The following is a 24035-nucleotide window of genomic DNA, read 5'->3' as shown; positions in this document are numbered from 1 at the left end:
GGCCGGGAATCAGCCACTTGGAGACTCATGGATTGGGTCCCCACTTCTAACTGGGGCTGGCAACCAGCCCCAGTGTCAAGGGCCTGGCAGATCAACGAAACAGTAAGATCACAGGAGGTCTGGCAGACCCCTTGGAGGGACAGGGTGTGCTATCTTGATTAACTGAGGAGGATGCTTAAAAATGTTTTCGAGTGAAAACTTGGATCCTTCCTTGGGGAAAACAGCAGCATGTGCCTTTCAGGAAAGCTGCAGCCAGACCCCAGCACCAGGAGGAGAAGTTATGAGCCCCCACCGCAGCTGCACAGCCAGCAGGGTGGCTGGGCCTTGCTTCTGCACACTCCCAGGTGGTGGCATTTCTGTGTAAGTGGTGGTGCTCCCATCCAGGCTGCTCCCTGGGCTGTGTGCCTCTGCCAAGGGTGGGAGGCATGCGGTGAATCTCCCAGAGGCCTCTGTCCATTCCAGAGACACATGGGTCACCCAGGGGCTTAGTTTGTGGCCAAGGTTAGATCCAAGTCAGTGATCTCTGTAAGGGGTCAGCATGGGGTGAGGTCAGAGGTCAGTCAGTTCTCTATGCACAGGGGATGAAGCTGCCATCCGACTCCCCTCAGCAGAGGTCAGCCACTGGGATGTGAGAGCTTCCTCATGGTTTTGCTGCAGGCCTGAAGAGGTAGATGCCCTCTCTCCCCGCTGGGTAACTCACCCCCTGCACCCATGGGTGCTGCAGAACTTGGGCAGCGCTCAGTCTCTGCTTTGCATCTCGGACCAGGAGCTTGGAGATGAGGTCTTTGGCCTCGCTGGAGATGTGAGCCCAGTCCTTGTCAGGAAACTCATACTTGCCTTTCTGGATGCTCTCAAACAACTTGTTCTAGGTAAAGAAGATTCCTCCTGAGGCCACACCAGCCAGGGGATGGGCAGGGTGTGCCTGTCATGGTCTGATCACGTGGATCCAATTGCCCTCAGCTGCAGGTGCAGCTGGTGGCCTGGGTATTTTCCAGACCAGGGCTCCTTCCCCAACCCCTACCCTCCCCTGAATTGTTAAACTGCACAGAACACCCTGGGTGGGTGGGATGGCTATGCTACTTGGACGGCCAAGTAGGTGACCAGTGAGGAACGAGCAACGAGAGAATAATGCCCAATTCCTTAGCCCTTCATCCAGATGCCTGGGCTCATCTCCCCCCACCATCATCTTTATCCATCCTCCTCCTCCCTCGACATATGCAGCTGTTACAAACCTCCTGTCTTCATTCATCCTGTTCCTTCTACTTGCATTTCATGCTTCTCCTCCCCTGGGGCCATACTCTGCCTCTAAGACTCACTCAGCTCAGGAGTGATCTTCTCTAACAACCTCCCCTGAACTCCTCAATGGCTGAGGGCTTGATTATCTCCATCTTACCTGGTGGCTGCCCTTGGCCAGAGAGGGACAGGGTACGATCCACCCCCTTCCAGATCAGGCACAATCACCGAGCCCTGTCCTGCTTGGCCTCCCACAACCACCTGACCCTGCAGTGGGCCCTGGGCTCACCTGGCACACTGTGCAGACCTCTCCCCGGTCCCAGCCACAATCGGCCCCACAGTGACCCACAAAGGGCGGGTAGCCACTCAGCATGATGTAGAGGACCACGCCCAGGCTCCACAGGTCACAGCGCTTGTCGTAAAAAGTGGCCTCGTCCGTGAAGACCTCCACCACCTCGGGGGCCATGTATTCTGCAGAGCCGCACTGTGGGGGCCAGACATGGGAAAGGGGGAATGGCAGAGAAGAGAGAGGCTCAGTCCAGGGAGAGGACTATAATGGGACTTGAGTGAGAGGATGGAGTTGCAGAGGAAGAAGCTCTCAGGAAAGTCAGCCAGAGAGCTTGCTAGGTGCCACCAAGGCACTTAGAAAAGCTGGGTCACTGGATATTTGTAACCTGAGTCCGAGCATTAGTTAGTTCTAGGTCACCCCTCTGATCTTCTCAGGTCTTTCTGCAGTACGCAGAGACCCCTGGTCAAGAAGCTCCAGGCATCTCTCCCTGCCCTGGCTCTCTGCACACAGTCACACAGTGAGCAGGTACTTCCATGTCCCAGGAGCACAGCTCTCAAAGGACAGCCAATTCCACAAAGCAAGGATTTCTTAAAGTGAAGTCCTGCCAGGCCTCCCTGCTAGCTCTGAGCATGGAAGTAAAAGAATTTAGAATTAAGATACCATCAAAGCTAGGAGAGCTCTTAGAACAAAGCCAGTCTCCTCAGGTCTCCCATTTATGGAGGTGAAACCAAGGACTAGAATGGGACGGGGGTTTTGTTTAAGCATATAAGTAGCAAACAAGGACAAGAAACCAGGATTCCTTCCTCCCATCCTTGCACAGAAGGCTGCTGATAAAAACAAAATATATTGCTTTTACTCCCCTCTTCATTATTCCAGGCTCACTGGGAGACAACCCTCCTCCCAACTCCCACCATACAAAACTAATTTGGTGGGAAGATGGCGAGTGCAGAAAGGACATTTTCTTTGTTATTGGCAATTAGAGTTAATGACTTTGAAAACAGGGTACCTCAGTGTGGTAGAAGCTAACACAGAAACATCTCTAATAATGTTGCTTAGGATGAGACACGGGCATATTTAATCGCAAGTCTTAAAAAAACGTTATTAGGAAAACTCACTTATGAAGCATGCAGATCTCAAAAGAATTATATAATAATTAAGAGCATAGCCAGTATGTATAAGAGATGTCTGAGGAAGAAATAGCTTCCAGCAGCCCATCTGGGCAGGAAATGGGAAGTGAGAGAAGCAACAGGATAACTTGGCCAGGCTTACGTGCAAAGAGTCTGGACCTCTCAGTTCTCATCACACCACAGAGACATTCCCCATCCTCACCACAAAGTGGACGTGCCCCAACCCTGCCATGGGAATGGGAGCTGTCCACACGCCCATGAGCAAAAGGGTGGGTCTGGGAGTAGTGCCTGTCACCTGGGACAGGGGTCAGGACTCAGCCAGTTCTTATAGATACAGCCTGTCTCCTCATTAGCAGTGGACCCATCCCAAACTAAAAGCTCCAGTGTCAGATTCATTGAGTAGGGGAGGGGTGGGCGGTTGGGGGCAGTTATTAAGACAAGTGAGGCTAAACAACTCAGGCAGCAGTAGATACACTTGGTTTCCCTTCCTCAGCCCTCAGACCTCAGTCTCCAGAGCTTTGGGGACAGGAGCGCAGAAGGAGAGGGCACAGGTGCCCGGCCATACATACGGGAGTAGTCAGCTCTGGTGTGGTTATGGGGGTGCAGGAGTTGTTCAATTTCACCCCACTGCCCAAGTCAAAGTCACAGATCTTCACCGGAGACACCTGAAAAGGAAAGCAGGAAGCAAAGTTACAAAGAGGAGCAACTGAAGGGCACGAGGAGACAACATGACTGTGTGGGTACACAGTCACGTGGCCACCACGCTGAAGCCCAGCTTTACCTGGTGGTCCTTTTCCCCTCCTTGAGTGAACCGGAAATCACCTGAGGATCTGTCCTAAGGTGTCCTCTTCCCTGTGCTCTTTCCTTATTTCCTGAGAGGGGAAAATGTGTGTACTACCTGGGGTCAGACTGTTGTGAACTTGGTAGAAGACAAGGAGCAAACCTATGGATTTCCTACCAACAGGGCAGGTTGCAACTCAAAAGTTTAGAGAACTTAGTATGTATTCCCTAAGCATGAACTACCCTTTGTAGCTCATTCACTGCAGGGCAGAGGAGTTTTGTACAAAACCCCTGACCACTTCAGGTGGCTTGGGGTGACTGACCAGGTTTTGCTTGCTTGGGGCTTTGTTGGTTTAAGCACTGAAAGTTCTATGTTCCAGGAAAAATCCCTCAGGCTGGGAGGGCTGGTCATTCTGGGCAGCAGCAATGTAGCAGCCCGGCTCCCCTGGACTAGACACTGCACCTGAGACTGCAAACAGCACAGACCATCTCTGGAGCCACGTGGGAGGCCGCTGTGCACACAGGTGGTGTGAGAATGGTCTGCGAGGTGGAAGTAGCACAGCGAGTGAGTCAGAGTGCTGGTCCTCTCTCACTATTTGCCTGCCGCACCTCCTACCTCTCTTTTCTCCCTCCCTTCCTTTGCTCTCCCTTATAGTCTACCTTTCCTCTTTTCCTTTTCACTTAGCTTCTCTTGTGGTTAAATAGTGGGTTGGCCACGAAGTTCATTTGGGTTAAATGAATTTCATGGCCAACCCAATATATATAACATAAATTTTAACTATTTTTAAGTTTACAATTCAGTAGCATTAATTATACTCATACTGTTGTGCAACCATTACCAGTGTCTTTCCACAACCATCACATCACCTCAAACTGAAACTCTGTACCCATTAAGCAATAACTCATTCCCCTTCTCTCCAGCCCTAGTAACATTTAATCTACTTTCTGTCTCTATGAATTTGCCTATTCCAGATATTTCATTAAATGGAATCACACAAAATTTGTCCTTTTGTGTCTGGATGGTTCATCTAAGTGGTAGCACGTGTCAGAATATCATTCTGTTTTATGGGTGAACAATATTCCAATTGTACAGATATACCACATTTTGTTCACCCATTCATCTGTTGGATTGTTTCCAGCTCTGGCTATTGTGATTAGTGCTGCTATGAACACTGGTGTTCAAGCCTCTGTTTTCAACCCTTTTGGGTATATACACAAGTGTGAAATTGCTGAATGTTATGGTAATGCTATGCTTAGCTTTTTGAGGAACTGGTGTTTTTCACAGTGGTTGAACCATTTTACACTCTCACCAGCAATGGGCAAGAGTTCCAATTTCCCTATATCCTCATCAGTATCAGGTAAGGCTTTATGGGGGTCCTTGCTGCAGCAAGGGGGAGCAAAAACAAACAACAAATTCCCTTGTTTACTCACCCCCAATGGCATGGTGAGCTTGTACCTTAATGGGGTGAAGGTAGGGGTGTGTCCAGGAGTTAGGCAGGAGAGGTAACTTAAGTGGTTTTGTTCACCTCTTAGGTGGCATCTCATCAACACTTTTTATTTTCTGTTTTTTGTATTATAACCATCCTAGTAGATGTGAGGTGGTATCTCACTGTGATTTTGATTTGCATTTCCCTGATGACTAAGGATGCTGACCATCTTTTCTTACTGGCCATTTGTATACCTTCTTGGAGAAATGTTTTTCAAGTTCTTTGCTCATTTTTTAATTACACTGTCTTTTTGATGTTGAGTTTTAGAAGTTCTTTGTAAAGAACTTCTATTTTGGATATTAAATCCTTATCAGATATGTGATCTGCAATATTTTCTTCCATTCATGGATTGTTTTTTCACTTTCTTGATGATGTCATTTGACCCTTAGTTCTCTTTTAATTTTCATTTGTCAACCATATAAAGGGTTGGCAACAAACCTGTGTCATGAAGATCAAATGAAACAAAGGACACAAAAGTACACTGTAAATCAGAGGCGCTATGACAGAGTAGTTCAGAGCACCAGTCCAGGGTCAGACTACCTTAGTTTTAATCTCTGAAGGTGTTAGTTACTTAGTCATGTCTGACCCTTTGTGACCCCACGGACTGTAGCTCACTAGGCTCCTCTGTCCACTGAATTTTCCAGGCAAGCATACTGGAGTGGGTTGCCATTCCCTTCTCCAAGTTTTAATCTCTGCTACTTATCAACTGAGTGACTTTGGGCAATTTCTTAATCTATCTAAACTTCTGTTTCCTCATCTCCATAAAATGAAAATAATAGTATCTACCTCATGAGATTTTATAAAAATTAGATAAATAAGTGTAAGTGCCTGGTACAATGTAAGTGCTCAAAAAATGTTAAAACATAATTATTAATATTAACCATAATGATAATCATGATAAATTATAGTTTTATGCCAGAGCCATGGACAGGAAGCCACAAGCTCTTATTTGAGTGAATATATTTCTATTTCCCACAAAAGCATTGTAGTAGCAGGCTGATTTACATGTTCCCTCACAGTCACTCCTTATTTATGAGCTCTCGCCTAATCCAAACAAAGACAGGTGTATCATGCATATGTACATGTATATACACAGAGCTAGGAATGTGGGCCATCAAAATAACCTATGCCTAAACCCTCCTAACAAATAATCTGTCAAATTCACATATGCTTATGGAAATGCAAACAGATTTATTTCCATTTACTAACGGATTAAGATAAAGATTAAAATAGGCTGCATTTGGGGACTTCCTTGGTGGTCCAGTGGTTAAGAATCTGCCTGCAAATGAACATGGTATCAATCCCTGGTCCACAAACTAAGATCCCATGTGCACTGGGGCAACTAAGCCCACGCTCAGCACTACCAAGCCCGGGAGCCACAACGAAGACCCAGCGCAGCCAGAAACAGATAAATTAATCCAACGGCTTAAAACATAGGCTGCATTTGTTCAACACCAAGTATAAATGCCTTCTTTTTAATGGGTACCTTTGGAAATAAAAATGGAAGCACAAACCCTTTTTAAGAACTTGCTTCCCAACTATAGCTTGTAGTGGTAGACAATAGTAGGCACACATACTGTAACATAAACATCATTCACAAGCAGAGATTTGCTTGATGTAAGATCGAATTGTTGTTTGACTCACATCTACTGTTCTAAAAGTAGGTGCACTGGACTAGAAAACAATCACTGTGTGCAGGTCTCATATATTTTACAAACTCTCAGGTTTATGACAATCCACTCATAAAGAACACAGAAGGGCCCAGGACTAGCCCTGTCTGGGATGTAGAAACGCTACACATTAGGATAACACTCTTACGTGTCTGTAACAGTCAGTTCAATTGGGGCTGAGAGAGCCGCTGATGATTTACACTGAAAGTAAGGATGACTTCCCTGTGTCTGTGTCAACTGTGACACCCCAAATCAGGCCCCAGGTACCTTTTCTGGAGATTCACACAGTATATTTTCTGGCTTCAGATCTCGATGAGCAATGCCTGAAATGACAAAGAACAAAGAAATGGTTAACATATACACACAATTATCAAACACTCCACACACAATTAATTTTTTCCAAATGCTGTTGTTCGCAGATTAATTCCCAATTATGGTACATTAAAAAATCAACGAGCTACAGGAGGCAGAAGTAACCAGAGACACAAACAGAAAGCACAGTTGATTCTGCAAGTTCTTCTAAAGCAGAAGCTTTAGAAGTCTGGCAGGGATAAGAAGGGCTAAATGAATCCCAGCAAGCCCACCTCTCAGCACTGCACTGCCAACCCAGAGTAAGCAGCCTAATACGAACCAGAGCAAAGAGCCCTCCGAACAGCCCCGCTTGGAACAGAAATGAAGAAATAATTAGTGTCTTGTTTAAGAGCATCTCAGGGGGCTGGAACTGCTTTACCTCATTTCTTCTTGTGTGGCCAACTTAAAAAAAAAAAAAGATTCCTTCAGTAGGACTCCCTGAATGTTCAGAGGATTGAGTTAGTTAACAAATCTCCCAAAGCTTGTCTCCCTTCTCACTTGCTCACCATGTATAAGACAGTCCTATCAGAAGGTCAGCAAGGACTACTTTGGCCCAACGGTGCTGTTCTTAAGAACCTCCCCTGTATTTTGGGCTTCCCTGGTGGCTCAGTGGAAAGAATCCGCCTGCCAATGCAGCAGACGTGGGTTCAATCCCTGGATCAGGAAGATTCCCCCTGGAGAAGGAAACAACTCATTCCAGTATTCCTGCCTGAATAAGACCATGGACAGAGGAGCCTAGTGGGCTAGTCCATGGGGTCAAAAAGGAGTAGGATGCAACTTAGGGACTAAACAACAACAATCCCTGCATTTTGGTCAGACCTCCTTGAGGGAGACTGCAGATAGCAGCTTACCCCATGAGACATTAAAAGCTGCTAACCTGGCCATTAAGACATCTGGGGGTAAACCATCTTTTAACCAAAAACACTGACAAAGACTCATGGCCATGGTGTTCTAGTGGTGGACACAGAAACCTCCCATTCCTTTTTCCTCCTGCAGAGTGTATGGTGCAGAGATAGAAAGGCTGTAAAATAGAGTAAAAGTTCAACAGCTACTGCTTGGAAGTACTGGGAAGCAGCAGAGGATTCATGGAATAATGGAGAACAGCAGACTCTGCTTCACTATACCTCCCTTGCTGATCAACTTTGCCGGCAGCCCTCTGGCTCACCGGCAGGAGGCAGAGGCCCAGCCCACCAGATGCTCTTCACTAGGGAGGAAGAACCTGAGCTCCAGCAGGCTAAGTAACTTCATCAGTCACCTAATTGAATGAGAACCCAGAGCAACTCAGTCCAGGCTGCACAAATTGAGCCAGGCTGCAGCTTGCTGCACTAAAAGTGAAAGATATTTTCCATTACAGCAAGTGCTCCCACAGAAGGATCACAAGCCATACATGGAGCCTTACTCTCCAAATAGATGCCCATGGCCCCGTCGTCCCCTGGCCTGAGAACTAAGAGTCAGCCATAATAATAGGCCTGCCTCGGTGAGCACACAGGCCATCGAGCTGCTTCAGTTCATTTCCCAGAGGTTGAGCTGCACTGTGTCCAGTATTTAAAAGTATGGAACTTGTTTCAGGCTGACCCATTCTAGCCCAATTCATCTTTCAGGTGTGAAGTTATTTAGAAAACAGCCAAGTTCAGCTGCAAATCGTTTTTCATCCCCTCCAACTTCTAGTCACATGGGCAGCTGGCCATCTAGATGTTAACCAGCTCACTTCAGAATTCCTAAGACACCACCAGCCTCTGGTCCCTGTAGTGCATTCTGGTGAAAATAAATAAATAAATAAGAAATAAAACCACCTTTACCCCCCTCCAACGTATGGATCTTGTAAAAAGCGTGACCCAGTTTTGCAATCTACCGAGGCTGCTTGGGGAGCAGTTGTAAATCTCTGTCAGGCAGGTGTTACGTACATGCATCCCAGCTTTCAGAAACAGAACTACAGCTATTCATCATGCTGTGCAAAGTACAGAAGCCCCCTTCTAGGAATTTTCATCCCATGTGCAAGTCAGGCCCCCAGCGTGGGCATGGAGCAGTTTCCTCAGGCCCTGGAGGAAGCGAGGTGGATTGGTGAGCCTCCCCTCCTGCACACGCCTCACCAGCTGCACTGTATTGCTGGCACAAAGCAGGATGCAGGAGCATCATGCCTGCAAGTGGACCTGAGCGCTCCTGACCAGCGAGGCTGGCCAATGTCACAGAAGTGAAAGGAGCGGAACTAAACCTCAAAGTATGTGCTCCACTCCCACCCCAAGAAGGCAGGACATTTTTCTTTAAGGGAATTAGTGTAAGGAGTAAAAATGCTGCCTGCTTGGTTGGGGTGGAGGGTAGAGGAAATATTTTTGAAGAACTACTAAGTGCCAGGCACTGTGCTCCACTATTACATGTGTATAACACACACACAATTATGTAAGCGAATTGATACATATAAAAGACCTTGGACAGTGCCTGGCACATAACAAGTGCTACATAAAGTGTTAGCTACTGTTGGTGACGTCATTATGACCTCTCTTAATTCTCACCACAACTCTAGGAGGGAGCCAATGGTACTGGGAAAGCACATAGCTGGCAAAAAAAGGTGAAGCCAGAATTCATTTTTGCTATGGTACTGTTGTTAGGCAAATTTTAAAATGTATGTGATAGTAAACATATTACCAGAAATGTGAAAACATATAATGTGCAAAAATATTTAATTGACTACAGAAGTTCTAGATAAGGAACCATACACTGAAGTGTAATTCAAACAATAGTAGCCTGCTATTTACCATCACAATCAATGTTCAACAGATACCTCCAACTTACCATGTTAATAAAAAAATGCATTTCCCATTTATTGTGAACAAGATATAAACTACACATATACTACCATGCCAATTTTGAAAAGAGAGATACAGGTGATATATTTTAAAACACTAGACTGAATAATACCCAAATATTCATCCTAGAATCTAGGTTATATTATGCATGGTTTTTGTATTCTTCATTAGTAAAGGAAAAGATCATTCACATACACACACTCAGACATCCCTTGTTCAACATGAAATCTATTTTTCCCCTCCTTGCTCTTTTTCCTGTATCCCTAGCCTGCTTAATAGTTCCACAACCACCTGCCATCTGCATCAGAAGTATAGGAGCCACCCTGGCCTGGCCCCTCATCATCCTGGGTGTGCCTGCTAGCTGCACCAGCTCCCAGCCTTCTACCTGGTCTGTCCCTCTCCCTTGGCCCTCAGAGGTGACCAGCCAAACCCACCCACTAAGGCCAAGGCCTGGCTCACCCTTGGTGTGCAGGAAGTCAAGGGCGGCAGCGACATCCTGCACCACTCGGCTGGCTTCTCGCTCATTGAAGTGCTTCTGCTTCTGGATGTGGGCCAAGATGGAGCCTGAAGAGCAGAAGGGGCAGAGAGGACTGTCTTTTCAGGCTCTAGTAAGAGTAGTAACTTCTCAGAGGCCAAGTTTTCAAAAGTTTCAGGTGGGGACACAGGCTTACTCATCACTGAATGTCCAGCACCAGTGTGGTATCTGGCATAGACCAGGTACCAGCACAAAACTGGACTGAAAAGAACTGGACAGCTATCTTCTGCACCTGTCTATGATGAGTGCAGAAGGGCAGATGTAGGGTAGATCTGGCTTCTGAAATCGAAAGGAACTAAAAGTGACTCCACCTGGGGCTGGGGGCCTCTCTAGAGGAACTTTTCCTCCCTTGCATCTGAGCTCAGGTCCAAACAAGAGCACAGGCTTTCAGGTGGAAATGCCACACCTCTACTGGTTGTGTAAAGGTCTAGAAAAAGGGAAAAAACTGCTTTCTCTCCTGAAATTTCCCATTTATTATTATTATTATTGTTGCTGTTATTTTGTTGGCAATGGCTAATATTTATTGAGTAGTTGCTCTGTACCAAGCACTATGTGGTATTTTTAAAATAGATTATCTTATCCTCACTGCAAGTGGACGTCATGTACAAAACAGGGTAATCCTCACTAACCTGAAGCCAAGAAAGGTTAAGCAACTTGTTCCAGATCACGTATCAGTAAATGGAGGCGTCATCAGGAATCGAGCCCAGTAAGTCTGGCCCTGGAGCCTGTGCAGACCTCTCCTCAGCAGGGCTTGTGGTTTGACTGGTTTGGGGGATAGGATTCTCTGAGCCAACCAAACACTCTTTTTTACCCACTGAGTCTGGCCTCAGTAGAGTGACATGGCTACAGATAAACCCGGCTGCATCAGGCATCTCAGAACAGGTAATTCACAGGGCTAGTGTCGCTTGGTGAAGCGGGGCGCACACAGGCATAAGCATATGGCTTGGTTCCATGTGGTCTGTGCTCACCACTGGAAGCCAGAATTTCTGGCCTGAAGGTGTCATCTCTGTGCCCCAGAAATGGCACATGTTTACTTATTACCTCTGGCTTTTGACAAGGGAAGAGTATGTAAGATCTTTCACTTGCCAGAGTAAACAAAGGATCCCAATACACTGTGGAACATTCTGAGAAAACTGGCTCTGTGTTAAGTCTTGGGCTTGCTCAAGTCTTGTTTCCAAATTTGTTAAAAGGGAAGGTGAAGAGTACATGTCTACAATAGCCCCCAGTACACCCAACTGTTTTAATAATATTAACATCTGACATTTATTAAACCTTTAGTGCTCACTGGGCACTGAGCTAAGCATTTCACATGAATAATCTCATTTAATCTTGACAGTGTTCCAAAGAGGTCGGAGCTGTCATTTCCCCTATTTACAGATTACAGAGAGTACCATTTGGAAAGGTTAGATGACTTGCTCAAGGTCACACAGCTAGTAAGAGATGGAGCTCCCTTAACCACCTAGCCCCTCCCTGTGTAGAACTCCACTTGGCTCCAGACATCCTCCTTAATCTTCACCTTGCAAATGTGACCTAGGGATGGGCGAGTGATAGGGAGGGAAGGGGCTTCTCTATGTCAGAAAGGCAACTTAAATATATATTCCAGCGATCATGTGTGTGGGTGATGGCAGAAGCAGTGGTGGTCAAGAATGGCATCTTTCCACCTGCAGGACGGCACTTCTCAGGCCTCCTTTCTATCCTGGTCTGTGTCCTAAACGGTGCATCCCTCCTCTCCTCTGGTGAGCCTTTTTGGACTTCGAGTGTGTGTAAGAGCTTCTGCCCCACAATTAATTCCATTAAATAGTGAATACGTCAAAACAATGGATTGATAAATCAATGATGAAATATATCTATATATGAGCCCTATTATAATGAGAAGGCATTTATAGAGTGCACACACCAATGACATTCTAAGTCCTGCAAAATGCTAATTATCATCCTTCCCTCCGGCCTTCCTTCTCCCAAATCAAGGGCAGTTTTAAGTCCTTCATCCTTTTTATTAGTTTGACTCATTTTAGAAGTCTCTGGGATTCATGATGGATGATCACTACCCTGGGTCTTAATCAGAAGTCCGAACACACGCTCAACAGTTAAGTACCTCCTTGCAATTTCTCAAAGACCAAGTAAAACCTTGTGTCGTCTTCAAAGAACTCAATCAGCTCCAAAATGTGCCTTAAATAGGGAAAAATAGGAGGAAAAGAAAAAAGGGAAAATGGTGTTATATATTGAAGCTCACTTATAAATAGACAAAAAAAAAAAAAAAAACAGATACTCTGTAACGGGCAGAAATCAACTTGAAATCAGAATGCTTATTAAAGACCCAGGTTTAAGAAGTAGCCAACGGTGTTAGCAAGATTCAGGTCACCTTATCTTTCCATAATGTTCAGTCTCTGGTGTTTTCACCAAGTCTGTGCTGTCAAACCCCAACCCTAAAACCCACTAGGTAGAGTTATAAAAAAAGTCCCGGTCACATTAAACTGAATAAAATCTGCAGCCGACTGGAAGCAATTGCGGCTAATAACACTGAATAGTAGGTGTGTGTCCTGGAGGCAAGCAGCAAATAATTACTTGCCCTCCCTCTTGCCCATAAATCACGGGGCAGTATTTACATTGCCTGGAGAAAATAGAAACATCTGTCAAATAGACTTGGGGCCTAACGTGGGCACTGCTAGACCCTAACTGCTAAGCGCTACTTAATGAAACGGCCGCATTCCCTGCCACCATAGCACTTGTGGCCTTCCCCGGTGAGCACTCTCTGTCTGCCTGAGCATTACTGCGCTCTGCCAACAAGGTCGTCTTGTAACTCAGTAGGGAAGCCACCAGCCTGGATATCAGAGGTGTTGGGGGCGTTTTTCTTTTAAAGAATGAAATAAACCAAGTAGAGTCTGTAATGCTGAACTCAGAAGCTGCAGGGCTGAAAATAAAAATCTGTCTCTCATAAAAAAATGCTGACCACTTTGGGACAGACATCGGGCTTTTACTAGCAAAAAGGCGTCTGAATAAGATGGCCAAAATGGCCTAATTTGAAAGAAGATTGTAGAGGCAGTGCCTGGAGTTAAATCAACAGCAGCCCCCTTCTTCCAAGCTTAATGACAAAGCCATCAATACTGGCCACTGGCTCCCTGCTGACCCTGCCATGACAGGAGAGAGCGGGAAGCGGAGTCTTAGAGGTGACCCTGATTTAAAGCCACAGTGGGAGAGCCACTCATTCGGAGTTGGTGGTAAGCAGAATAAGATGGGGCTAGAGACTACCTTGGCCCAGTTATCAAGCAAAGAGTGTTAAACAAGGTTTCAGGACCCTTAGTAGTGGCTGAAAGTCGAAGTTGCTCAGTTGTGTCCAACTCTTTGCAACCCCATGGACTGTATAGTCCATGGAATTCTCCAGGCCAGAATACTGGAGTGGGTAACCTTTTCCTTCTCCAGGGGATCTTCCCAACCCAGGGATTGAACCCACGTTTCCTGCATTGCAGGTGGATTCTTTACCAGTTGAATCACAAGGAAAGCCCAAGAATACTGGAGTGGGTAGCCTATCCCTTCTCCAGAGGATCTTCCCGACCCAGGAACTGAACTGGGGTCTCCTGCATTGTAGGTGGATTCTTTACCAACTGAGCTATGAGGGAAGCCCTAGTAGCAGCTGCACATATGTAAATATGCCAGAAACAGAAAACAGCACAAATAGTCTCCATAGCATCATCATCCTCATCTATTTACTAAAGCAGGTCCCTATAGATTTCTACTAGGCAACATTCTACTTTCTACAGGTGCTTGCAAGAAATAAAACCTATTTTTTTCCAAGCAGCTACTGATTCAGATTGCTTGCTCTTCTAACTTGTCTAAATTCCTGGTATGTACAGTATTTCAGCCTACACAGAAGACAGCTTCTTTGCTGCTGCTGCTTCTGTCTCTCTCTTTTAAAAATTGTAAGATGGAAGGAGTTATATACAGATGTGGGGAAGGAGCAAGAGCTAACTGCTGGGGTTGTGAGATGGTGAGAAATAACTTCCTTTTCTGTAGCCAACCATCCCCCACTCCCAGAGAATCAGCAAGTCACCCAACACTATACTCACTTGTTTCCTTGACACTGATAGAGCGTCTCCACCTCCCGAAATACCCTACTCCGACTGTGTCCTGCATGTTTTTCGATGATCTGTGTGAAAAATAAAACCTGTCATATACACCCACCTGGTCAAAACACTCCCAACAGGTGCCCTCTGGCAGAGTGCAAGGCCAATTCAGCCGAAATCCAGTGTCAAGCAAAAGTCTGGAGTAGGCCATGGCGACGCAGGCACTGTGCTTCTGTCAGCAAAGCAACAGACTGGCCCCAGGACCTTCTAGCCCACCTGTTTGACTCTGGTCAAGTACATCGCCATCGAAGCCTGTGAGGGTGCTACCCCAGCAGCCCAGGGGAGACTGAGGCAGCCAGCAAGACAAAGAACCAGGTCTACCAAGCTCCTACTCTGAAGGCATCTCTCTCTGCCTTAAGGCTAAGAACTTACACACTCTACTGAAGGATCTTCTAGTGCTGGAGGAAGAGCAAGGGGATAAGGGATACAGTGAGGAGGCAATAAAGCTCCAAGGCCCAGCTCAGATGCCACTTCTGCAATTCTTCTGAGAACTTACCCTTTGGCAGGGACTATATGAAGTCATTTAGGTACATAATCTCAGTTAATCCTTACAACACAATCCCGAAAGAACAGGCAGAGGTAAAGCATTTTGCTCACAGCTCTGCTAAATGGCAGGGCTGCTGTTCAAGCCCACAGCTGCTTCTAAAGCCCTCACTGTCCAATATCCGCTTATATCCTACACAACTTTGCTCAGAGAACCTGGAGGCTCTGTCTCTCCAATGATGCTGTGAGCTGCTCCCCCTCCCCACCTATACCTGAAGATGCTTGGCAAGTATTGACTGAAGGAATGGGCCAGCCAACAGATGAGCAGGTGAGTTATGTGGGGACTGGCTGACTCTGCACATCTCTACAGACCCATCCAGAGCCCCAAACCGCTGCAGGTAGAGCCTTCGAGGAAGTTCTCTGCAGAGCTGGTACTGCCTGACAGTCCCATGTGTGGGGTGGGCAGACATCTGGGTCCTTCATCCCAAGACTGTCACCGAAGACACTTCAAACGTCTCCAACATGTAGCAGCACACACATCTACAACCAAGTGTAATTTTCTAAACAAGTCCAAGTTGGTTAGCAGACCACTGGACTCCCGTTCTGAGCTGGCAGAGAGGCGTGGTTCTGGGGCACAGAAGCTATTCAGCTTGTTCGTTCATCAAGCAGATCAAAGTTAGGAAGAAATTCCCAGCAGGCAACTATCCCGCATAGTTGGATGGCATGATTTTCTCTGAGGAGGCAAAGAGCTCTTGCTACCAGAGATCATAGGGGTGTGCAAAACATGGAAAACTATGAGGAGTTACAAGGGAGGCTCAGGTCCAGATTATCTTGAAATTCCATTCCAAGAGTAAGACTCTAGGATTCATCAGTTGGATGGCTGTTGTGCAAAGCCCTAATAAAATCAAGTATAGTGGAGCCAGGCTGGAGAAGTAGCCCACATCTGGGGCACTTTCAAAGAACAGGAGAGACATGAGACATGGGCAGCGTTGTTCCTTTATTGGACTGGAATCTGGTGGTCCGGAGTCAATGATGAGAGAGTGAAAGAAGGAAAGAGTCTAATATTCTCTGGGTTACGCAGCCAGCTTTCGCAGTCCAGGGAATCAGCCAGAAATATATATATACATATATATGTATGTATATATATATATAGAGAGAGAGAGAGAGAGAGAGAGAAAGAGAGAAAGAGAGAAAGAAAGAAAGAAAGAAAGACACAGGGACCCAAGCTCTGACGGAGCAAAGGTGTTTTAATCAACATGGTGTGGGCATATATAATATCTTACAAGGTAGTTATTCTCAGCAAAGATAAAGATTAAAATTCCAGACTTACAAAACATAAGGCGATCCCTATTAAAGAGAGAGAATTGTAAACAATCACTTTTTACTGTATGGTTCATAAGAAGGAAGCGGGTACTTATCACCATATTGAACAACTAACGAAGGAAATGCCTGGATTCCTCAGCCCTGGGAAAGGCTTGTCTCTCCTCTTAATTCCTGAATATTCAGGAATTTATAAGGACCAGAGGATTCCTGATAGGTCCAAAACAGCACACAGGAAGCCTCCTGCTAAATGCTTCCTGACAGGGCAGCATTGCTGAAACCAAAGCATTGCCAGGCCCAGGTCTGGTATTTGCCCAAAGATGCCAGGGAGCCTGGAGGAAGGGCAGCCTCGAAGAAGTAGTTCTGTCATCCACAAATGTATTAAATATTTGACAATCCATTTAAATTTACCCACTTAGGCATATTTTTTTAAAATTAATTGGAATTTATACTGATCTGTTTAGAACAAGGAATCAAGATAATGCTTTTGCTATCACATGAAGCAATACTCCAGCAAAAAGGGCTGTGGCTTAGCAAAAGTGTTCTCCTTTATAAATCCATCTGGGACTATGACCATTTGGTTAAAAGGAGAAACATATCTTTCAGAAGCCAGTTTGGCTGGGTTTACCCATTTGAAGCAGCGATGAGACCTGCTGGCTCAGGTAGATGTCTTGAAAACTTTGGTAGGTATCAGAATCACCTGGAGGGTTCAAATTAACGTTGCTGGGGCCTGCCCCGAATTTCTGATTCAGCAGGTCTAGGACAGAGTCAGATAATGTGTGTCTCTAACAAGTTCCCAGATCATCAAGTTGTGCTGATACTAATAATGCAGGGACCACACTTTGAGAACCACTGCTTTAGATCTAACCTTTCTTTCATGTAGTATCAGCAAACAGAAGAGCAGAGGGGCAAGGTAAGCCACTCCGAGGTCATGTAGATGGAAAATACTTCTCCTGCCCCAAAGCTGAGCACTCAGTCCTTGTCAACACACTGCTGTACATCACTTGTGCAGGTAGGTATTATCTTCCTTCTAGAAATGTGAGAACTGACACTCAAAGAGGTTCAGCGACTTGTCCCAAGTCAAAGAGTAGTAATTTGTCAAAAAAGAGATTCAGATAGGCCTTCTAATTCCAAATCTGACTGTTTTCTGAAGCTGACTTCATTCACCAGAGGCACTGCCCTAAGCACTTTACACATATTAACTTATTTAAACCTCACAACAATACCACATAGGTTCTATTATTACACTTATTATACAGATGAAGAAACTGAAGGACAGAAAGGTTAAGTAACTTGTCCAATGTTACACAGCAAGTAAGTAGAGAAATCACTGAATTTAGTGAATACAGCTTTGGAGCTCCCATTCTTATTAAGCCACTATGCTGTGAAATGTAAAATGTATCTGGTTTAGGACAAACTGGGACTCACTATCTGCAAAGTAAAGCCTGGCATCTAGATGAGACACTCACTTTGACAGCATACTCGTTGCCATTCTGCAGGCTCACGGCAACTTGAACTTTGGCATTGGCTCCCTCTCCCAGCAGTTCAGAGGTCAGCTTGTATACATCTAGAGGTAAAATGGAGGAGAAGCATAACAAGATGAGTCACCCCTTTGCAGAGAAGGAAAGAAGAGCTGTGTCACTTGACTTCCCCAGTCTGACAGCACAGGTGCTCAAGGACCTGGCAGTGCTCATTGATGAGAAAGGCCACTAATGTTCCCGACTGCCTTGGGACTCAGCTTCACGACAAGCAGGTCTCATCGCAGGACCTTGCTCCTGAGATGAGGTCAGTGAAGGGGGTTCAATTCAGCACATGCTTCCCAAGCACCTACTGTGTGCCAGACAACTTGTCAGACTCACAACAGGGACACAGTGAGGAATAAAATATAGTCCCTGGCCTTTGAGAGTCACAGTCTGCTGGGGAACACAGACAGGTTTGTACACAAGTGACCCCAGAATAAACCAGAGAGGGATAAAACACAGTAAGAAAAAAAAGAGCAGGGGAAGGGAGAGGTTAAATCTGCTCAGTGGATCTGGGGGATCCTCACAGAAGAGATGTGATCTGAATGGACATCATTCATTCACTCACTCATTTGTTGAGCACCTACTACATAACCAGTTCTGTACTAGGAACTGGTGATACAAAGGGGAATAAAGCACTGTTTTATTTTATGCCACACATAGTGGAAGTCACTGGAGATTTCTGAGAAGTTTCCAGCAGTTGCCCACAGGAAACAGGAGAGAGAAGTAAGATGCAAACGGATGCCTCGAGGTTTTTAGAGTGCTGAGTCAGAGCGATTCTAACACAGCAGTAGCCCTGGGTTGAAAGTATATTTAGGTGATCTCCCAGGCTCACAAAGAGCACAAGCTCTCTGAACACCTTCCAAAGGAAGCCACAGCTCCATCAAGGCCTCTGCTGAGCTGACCTCTTCCTCCCTTGGCTACTAATCTTCAGCTTTTTCCTTTAAAGGTAGCCTAGTGTTAAAACCCGCAGAATACTGTTAACCATGAAATTAGATTTTATCACTTAGTTATGAGAAACTCCATAATTGCACAAGTCTTCTGTGAATAACAGGAAATACTCTCTTGTTCATTGAAAGAGAAAGACCTGTTGATTTGGAAACTATTCTAAAACCCTTGGGACTTTTGTTCATTCCCCACCCTCACCCTCTCTGCTATACACACACATCTATTGTTAAACACAAACAGACAAAACCTTACACAAAGCACCTTCTTGGTTCCATCACTGTTTGGTCTTACAGCTGTTCGTATTTTAAATGATGTGCTTCTCTCACAATGGATACTTGGATAGTAGCCTCTGCACATGTCAGGACAGATTGGTGGCTGGAAGTCCAATATTTCTGACTTATAAAGGGTTTGTTTTAGGACCACTCTACAAAACAATCAATTCACTAGTATGTCTGCAGTGCTGGAAAGAGGGACCATACAGGGAGGCTATTTCAAGTCTCACAATGAAAGAAACAAAAGTAGATGCTGGGGGTCACTCCGTCATTCCTTGGTTACTCCTAGGAATAGCGACTGAGACTTGCAGGTGTGTCCAATGAGTCACTTTATCCCATCCAGTGCCCAGTGATAACAGGACCAGCTCTGAGCCTGGTGCCTCACACACAGTGTTCAAAATGTTTGATGACCTGATCAAGTCCCCTGAATACAACATGCACTCTTCGAATGGAGTCAGAGTCATCCAGCACAAACAGCTGCAATCTCTAGGAGCTTAATTCTCTACTGATAGAAGGTTTAAGTTTCTTTCTTTTTTTTTTTGTCTGGCCATGCCACATGGCTTGCAAGATCTTAGTTCCCCAACTAGGGATGGAACTCAGGCCATAGCAGTGAAAGCGTGGAGTTCTAACCACTGGACTGCCAGGGAACTACCTAGAAGATTTACATTTCATTTGTAGCCACGGCCTTTGATGTTTCATCTTCCTCTGCCATTGTTGTTCTACCTCTCAGCAGCTCCTCCAAGACTACCTGAGGGAAAGATCACAGATGAAAAATACCAGGCAATCTTGCTCCATATGCGACTGTGACAGGCTGCCTTTCTATTCCCTGATGAAGTGCTCAGACCATTCAGAGGAGGCCTGTGCATCATCTGGGAGTTTTTCCCATCCTGGTGCTCTCTCTCTGTCACCCCCTTTCTATAAACCATCTCATCTTCACCTTTTTTTTTTTTTTTTTAAATTTTCTCAGCTTAAAACTGTATTAGTCAGCTAGAGCTGCCATGTCAAGATACCACTGACTGGGAGGCTTAAACCATAGAAGTGTATTTTCGCACAGTTCTGGAGGCCACAAGTCCAAGACTCAAGGTGCTGTCAGATTTGGTGTCTATGATGCTTACAGATGCCGCCTTCTTGCTGTGTCCTCACATGTGTCCTCTATGCTCATGTCTCTCACTCCTATCTTTCATGCCTATCACATGGAAAAACATGAAGTTGGCTCTAAGATCTATACTCAGGGCTACCAGGATGCTGGCATGCTTGGGGAGTCACCGATCCAGTTCTAAGAGATCAAAGAGAGTGACCAACCTTCAAACTTTCCCGGCAAGGAATCAGTGGCCCGGGCCTTCCGCTTCTTCTTCTTCCTCTTGTCACTCTCTGCAATGGGAACTGGTTCACTGCTACCCATCTCTGGGAGAAGAGAGGAGATGGAAGGGAAGTATCACTGGACTGATCAAGCTATAAGTTCACCCAGAAGAAAGAAGAGGGGGGAGACCCAGGAGCTTTACACTCATGGCTTTTAAATATCTATGAGGACTATTGATCTGTTTTGACCCAGGAGGCAAAACTAAAGGCGAACCATTATAGGAGATCATTAACTGTGGAAAGGAACTCAGACAGATGGGCTAGATTAAAAGAGGATAGCAGAAGCCTGCTGTAACCAAGCTCATTAGCACACGGATTTAGATGTGCCCCCAAACTGAACAATGAATCCATAGCAGAATCCTACCTGTGACATCTTCCAGCCTCAGCACCAGAAAGGTAGGAGCCAGGGAGCTAAGCAGAAAGGGAGACGGGTTTGGGAGGGCAGTCCATACAAATAAAGTGACATGCTCAGTAACGTCCCTGTGGATGTGCAAAGGACTCAAAAGGCCCTCAGTGGAGACTGCTTCTGTGAAGGTACAACAGGGCAGGGGTTTGGTTTGAGGGTGGCCCTAAATTCCTTCATGTCCAATAGCATAGACTTGAGAGTCTGTGAGGCCTGGGGCACATTCTCCCTCCTTAGCTCCTATTTGAGAGAATGCAGGTAGGGTCCATTTAGAAGTCTGCTGTTGACAGGTCTATGCTAAGTTGCTGGATTCAGTCATTTTACAAAAACATTATTATCTCTCCCTAGAAGGCACCTGGCTCTCCACCTTAAAGGGAGGATTTGTGAGGCAGACATTTAGACACTGGACAGGAAAGGGTAGGGTCAGAGAAAATAAAGCAGGAGACTGAGAGGGTGAAAGAGAAAAGGAGGAATAATGAACCAGTGGCCAATCATAGTCCTGTTTCTAAGACACTCTAGTAAGGGCCTTCCCCTGTTAAAGATAAATTACTTATAGAACATGTCATGCCCTTGATCCAGAGTGGAGCCTTAATACTCTTTGCCTGCAGTTAAAAATAATAAGATTTCTCTGAAGTCTCTGGGTCTAAATCCCCACCAGGGTGATTAAACCTTTACATCCTTCTAAAATAGAGGCACTCGAGTGCTGATGGGGTATACAATGTGAAAGACTTTTAGACCAACCTTCAGTAAACACAGGCTTGGGTTGCTGGATTTCTTTTTTTTTCCCTGAGATTTTGAAATGGAAGCTAGCTCTTTGCCCACTGAGGGGAAAGGCCCACTCTCTTCTCAGAGGACCCCAGCTGAACATGATCAGAAAAACGGCAAGTCTGCTCAGGAAGATTGATTAGAGCCTAAGCATAGCTACTGTACACTGTTCTCAGAAGCAAGTATGCGACAGCCATTAGGAGAAAGCACACAGAACAATGGCATGTTTCAACAGCACATCCAGAAAACCCTGGTTAAGCAGCCAAGTGTCTGACAGCTCAATGGAAGCGCATTCTTCCTCCCATTTTTAGGATCTGATGACAGCAGACTTTCATTTACATTTTAGAGTACAGATAAACACGTGAAGAAAAGGAATCCACAGAGAATCTCAAACTACTACTCTAGCTGACAGCTTCAAGCACAAATGTATCTGGGGACTGCAACATGCTATGAATCCAAAGAATTGAACTTAAATATTAGCACCCCAAGGTCCACCCTCCCAAAGGGAAACTAAAAGGAAAAGAGCTGCCCAACAGAGTGAAAATTCTACAGAAATAAGACACAGGGTCACTTATCTTCAGGCCCCCAGGAAGGGGGCACCGGCCAATGGGACAGCAGGCTGAGGAGGGACCACTGCCCCTCTTGCCCTGTCCTTGTGTGCAGTTAGTGGCAAGCCCCCTCCCACCCCGCCCCAATCTATTTTCTCACTAGCACTGTGAGCCAAGTGCAGAGTGGACAGATCTGGGATTCACTTCTCTTTTTCCTTACCCTGTCCACACTCTGAAGGAGGGCTGAAGGACAAGCAAAACAGCCCAAAGGCAGCAATGGAGAGGCGCAGCAAGAGAGCTGGCGGTGTGATGGTTCACGGGGGATGCTCAGACATACTTATGACTCTAGCTAGAAAACCCCGTTAGCCGCGATTTATACTTGGTTTTCACCACAGCAGGGCTGAGGGAGCCTCTCGTGGAAGCAGCATACCTCTGAGCACTGCCACACATGCGATATTAGATTTTATGGCTTCACACACAAAAAGATAGAGTACCTGGTCTATTCTGCATGGATTCCAATGGAAGAGGGTATGCCAGAAGGGACAGATGGTTAAGACTTTCCTTGGAAACAGAACTTGTTGAAGGAGAGTTGTTTTTGAAACTAGGAAGAAAAAAATGTAGGAAGGCAGTGAAGTGAAAAAACATATTTAACTTCCCTGTTTACAGTGGGGGGTGGGTCGGGCAGGAAGTGGGATGGAGATGTATCATCATCTTACCAAAGGTCTAAGAGCTCTTTACCTGGAGCCTGTCCACACACTCTCTTGGGACCTTAGTTTATTATGTGTGTAATCATTTGATAAAGGCTTCCTCAGGGTGCGAGGCTCCACAATCAAGCTGGTCCTTGGCTCACCTCCTTCCTTTGGCCTAAGAACTCCTCTCAGCCATCAAAGCCCAGTTCAAAAGTCTCCCCTCTCTTATAATAAGTTAAGGTTTTCACAAATACTTTGGAAATCTTTGCAAATAGATGGTGTTACTGTATAGAACTCAAATAGGGTCCCCCATCCACTGCTTCCAAACACCCTGCTAGTAGCTAATACTAGAGCACTGGTTCTATTTGGCCTTGAGCTCTCTCCAACATCCTAAAGGCCAGGGCTGTCTTCACCTGCTCACCCCTGTGTCTTCTAAGTAAATCATGGTGCAGTGTCAGATGTATACCTGGCATCAGAAAATGTATACTGAAATAAAAATGATATAAGAGGACACACATCCTTGGGCTTAGGTGCAGGCCTGTCACCAGGCCCTCTAAATACCAAGTGCACATACTGAAAGAAATATAGGGACACCTTTGCCCTGCAGGCAGCACAGAGTAAGGCTTCACTCACTGAATCCCTGAAACACTCTCTCTCAATAAAGTCCCCGACTGAAAGGTCCTTAACTTTCTAGCAAGAAGCCTCGTCTCTGCTATAGGATCAGATGATGTGCCTGCTGTTTCAGAGGGAGTGAGCACTTCCTTCACGTCTGAAGACAGACCTCAGCTAGCACTTCACTGGCTCCAGCCCTTGCTTTCCTCCTGGGCAAGGCTTAGGGGTCCACTACTCGTAAATCAGTAGAGGTGGAGCTGGTGAGGATGCACACCGCTGACAGGAAAGGAGTGTGGGCTTGGCGTCGGGAGACTCAGTGACGGTTCAGTTCAGGTATTACCAGATGTAGCACCAAGACCAAGTTACTTTGCCTCTTAAAAGTATCAGTTTCCTCATCTACAGATCAGGTTTAAAAATAATACCTGCAATAATACCTGCCCTTTCCAGCAATGCTGTGAAGACCCAGCGTTTTACATAATATAGAAGTGCTTCAAAAAACATGTGTATGCTTAAGTCTGTATGCACAAACACAGAGGAGAAAGACTAAACAGAAATATATAAAAATGTTAAACTATTACAATCTGAAAGAGTGTTGATTACGCACTAAGCACAGGTATTTTACAAACATTATCTCTAATTCTCACAATAATCGCCAAAGGTAAGTACTTCGCCATATTTCAAGTGAGGAAACTGAGGTTAAATTATCAGAGGTTAAACTA

At 45.6% G+C, this 24035-nt stretch overlaps 1 protein-coding gene across 7 annotated transcripts in view; it reads right to left on the bottom strand.

The window, feature by feature from the left end:
* Positions 1 to 24035, bottom strand: part of MKNK1 (MAPK interacting serine/threonine kinase 1) — a 48730-nt gene that overhangs the window by 3214 nt on the left and 21481 nt on the right. For 3 of the 7 annotated variants that reach the window (XM_061121990.1, XM_061121996.1, XM_061121991.1), the window contains exons 3-12: positions 22510 to 22616; positions 20243 to 20344; positions 17670 to 17767; positions 14341 to 14420; positions 12372 to 12445; positions 10201 to 10305; positions 6854 to 6909; positions 3219 to 3314; positions 1523 to 1717; positions 701 to 865 (exon numbers count right to left, since the gene is read on the bottom strand). In XM_061121990.1, the coding sequence (XP_060977973.1) occupies positions 701 to 865; positions 1523 to 1717; positions 3219 to 3314; positions 6854 to 6909; positions 10201 to 10305; positions 12372 to 12445; positions 14341 to 14420; positions 17670 to 17767; positions 20243 to 20344; positions 22510 to 22525 (987 nt within the window). In that variant the 5' untranslated portion in view covers positions 22526 to 22616. Of the gene's footprint in view, positions 1 to 700; positions 866 to 1522; positions 1718 to 3218; positions 3315 to 6853; positions 6910 to 10200; positions 10306 to 12371; positions 12446 to 14340; positions 14421 to 17669; positions 17768 to 19605; positions 19689 to 20242; positions 20345 to 20663; positions 20689 to 22509; positions 22617 to 24035 lie in introns of those variants that run through there. The other 4 variants (XM_061121992.1, XM_061121994.1, XM_061121993.1 and 1 more) reach the window with 3 other exon arrangements.

Source organism: Dama dama, chromosome 20 (assembly GCF_033118175.1).
Source record: "Dama dama isolate Ldn47 chromosome 20, ASM3311817v1, whole genome shotgun sequence".
NCBI classification, from domain to species: domain Eukaryota; kingdom Metazoa; phylum Chordata; class Mammalia; order Artiodactyla; family Cervidae; genus Dama; species Dama dama.
This window is presented reverse-complemented; position numbering and strand designations above follow the sequence as displayed.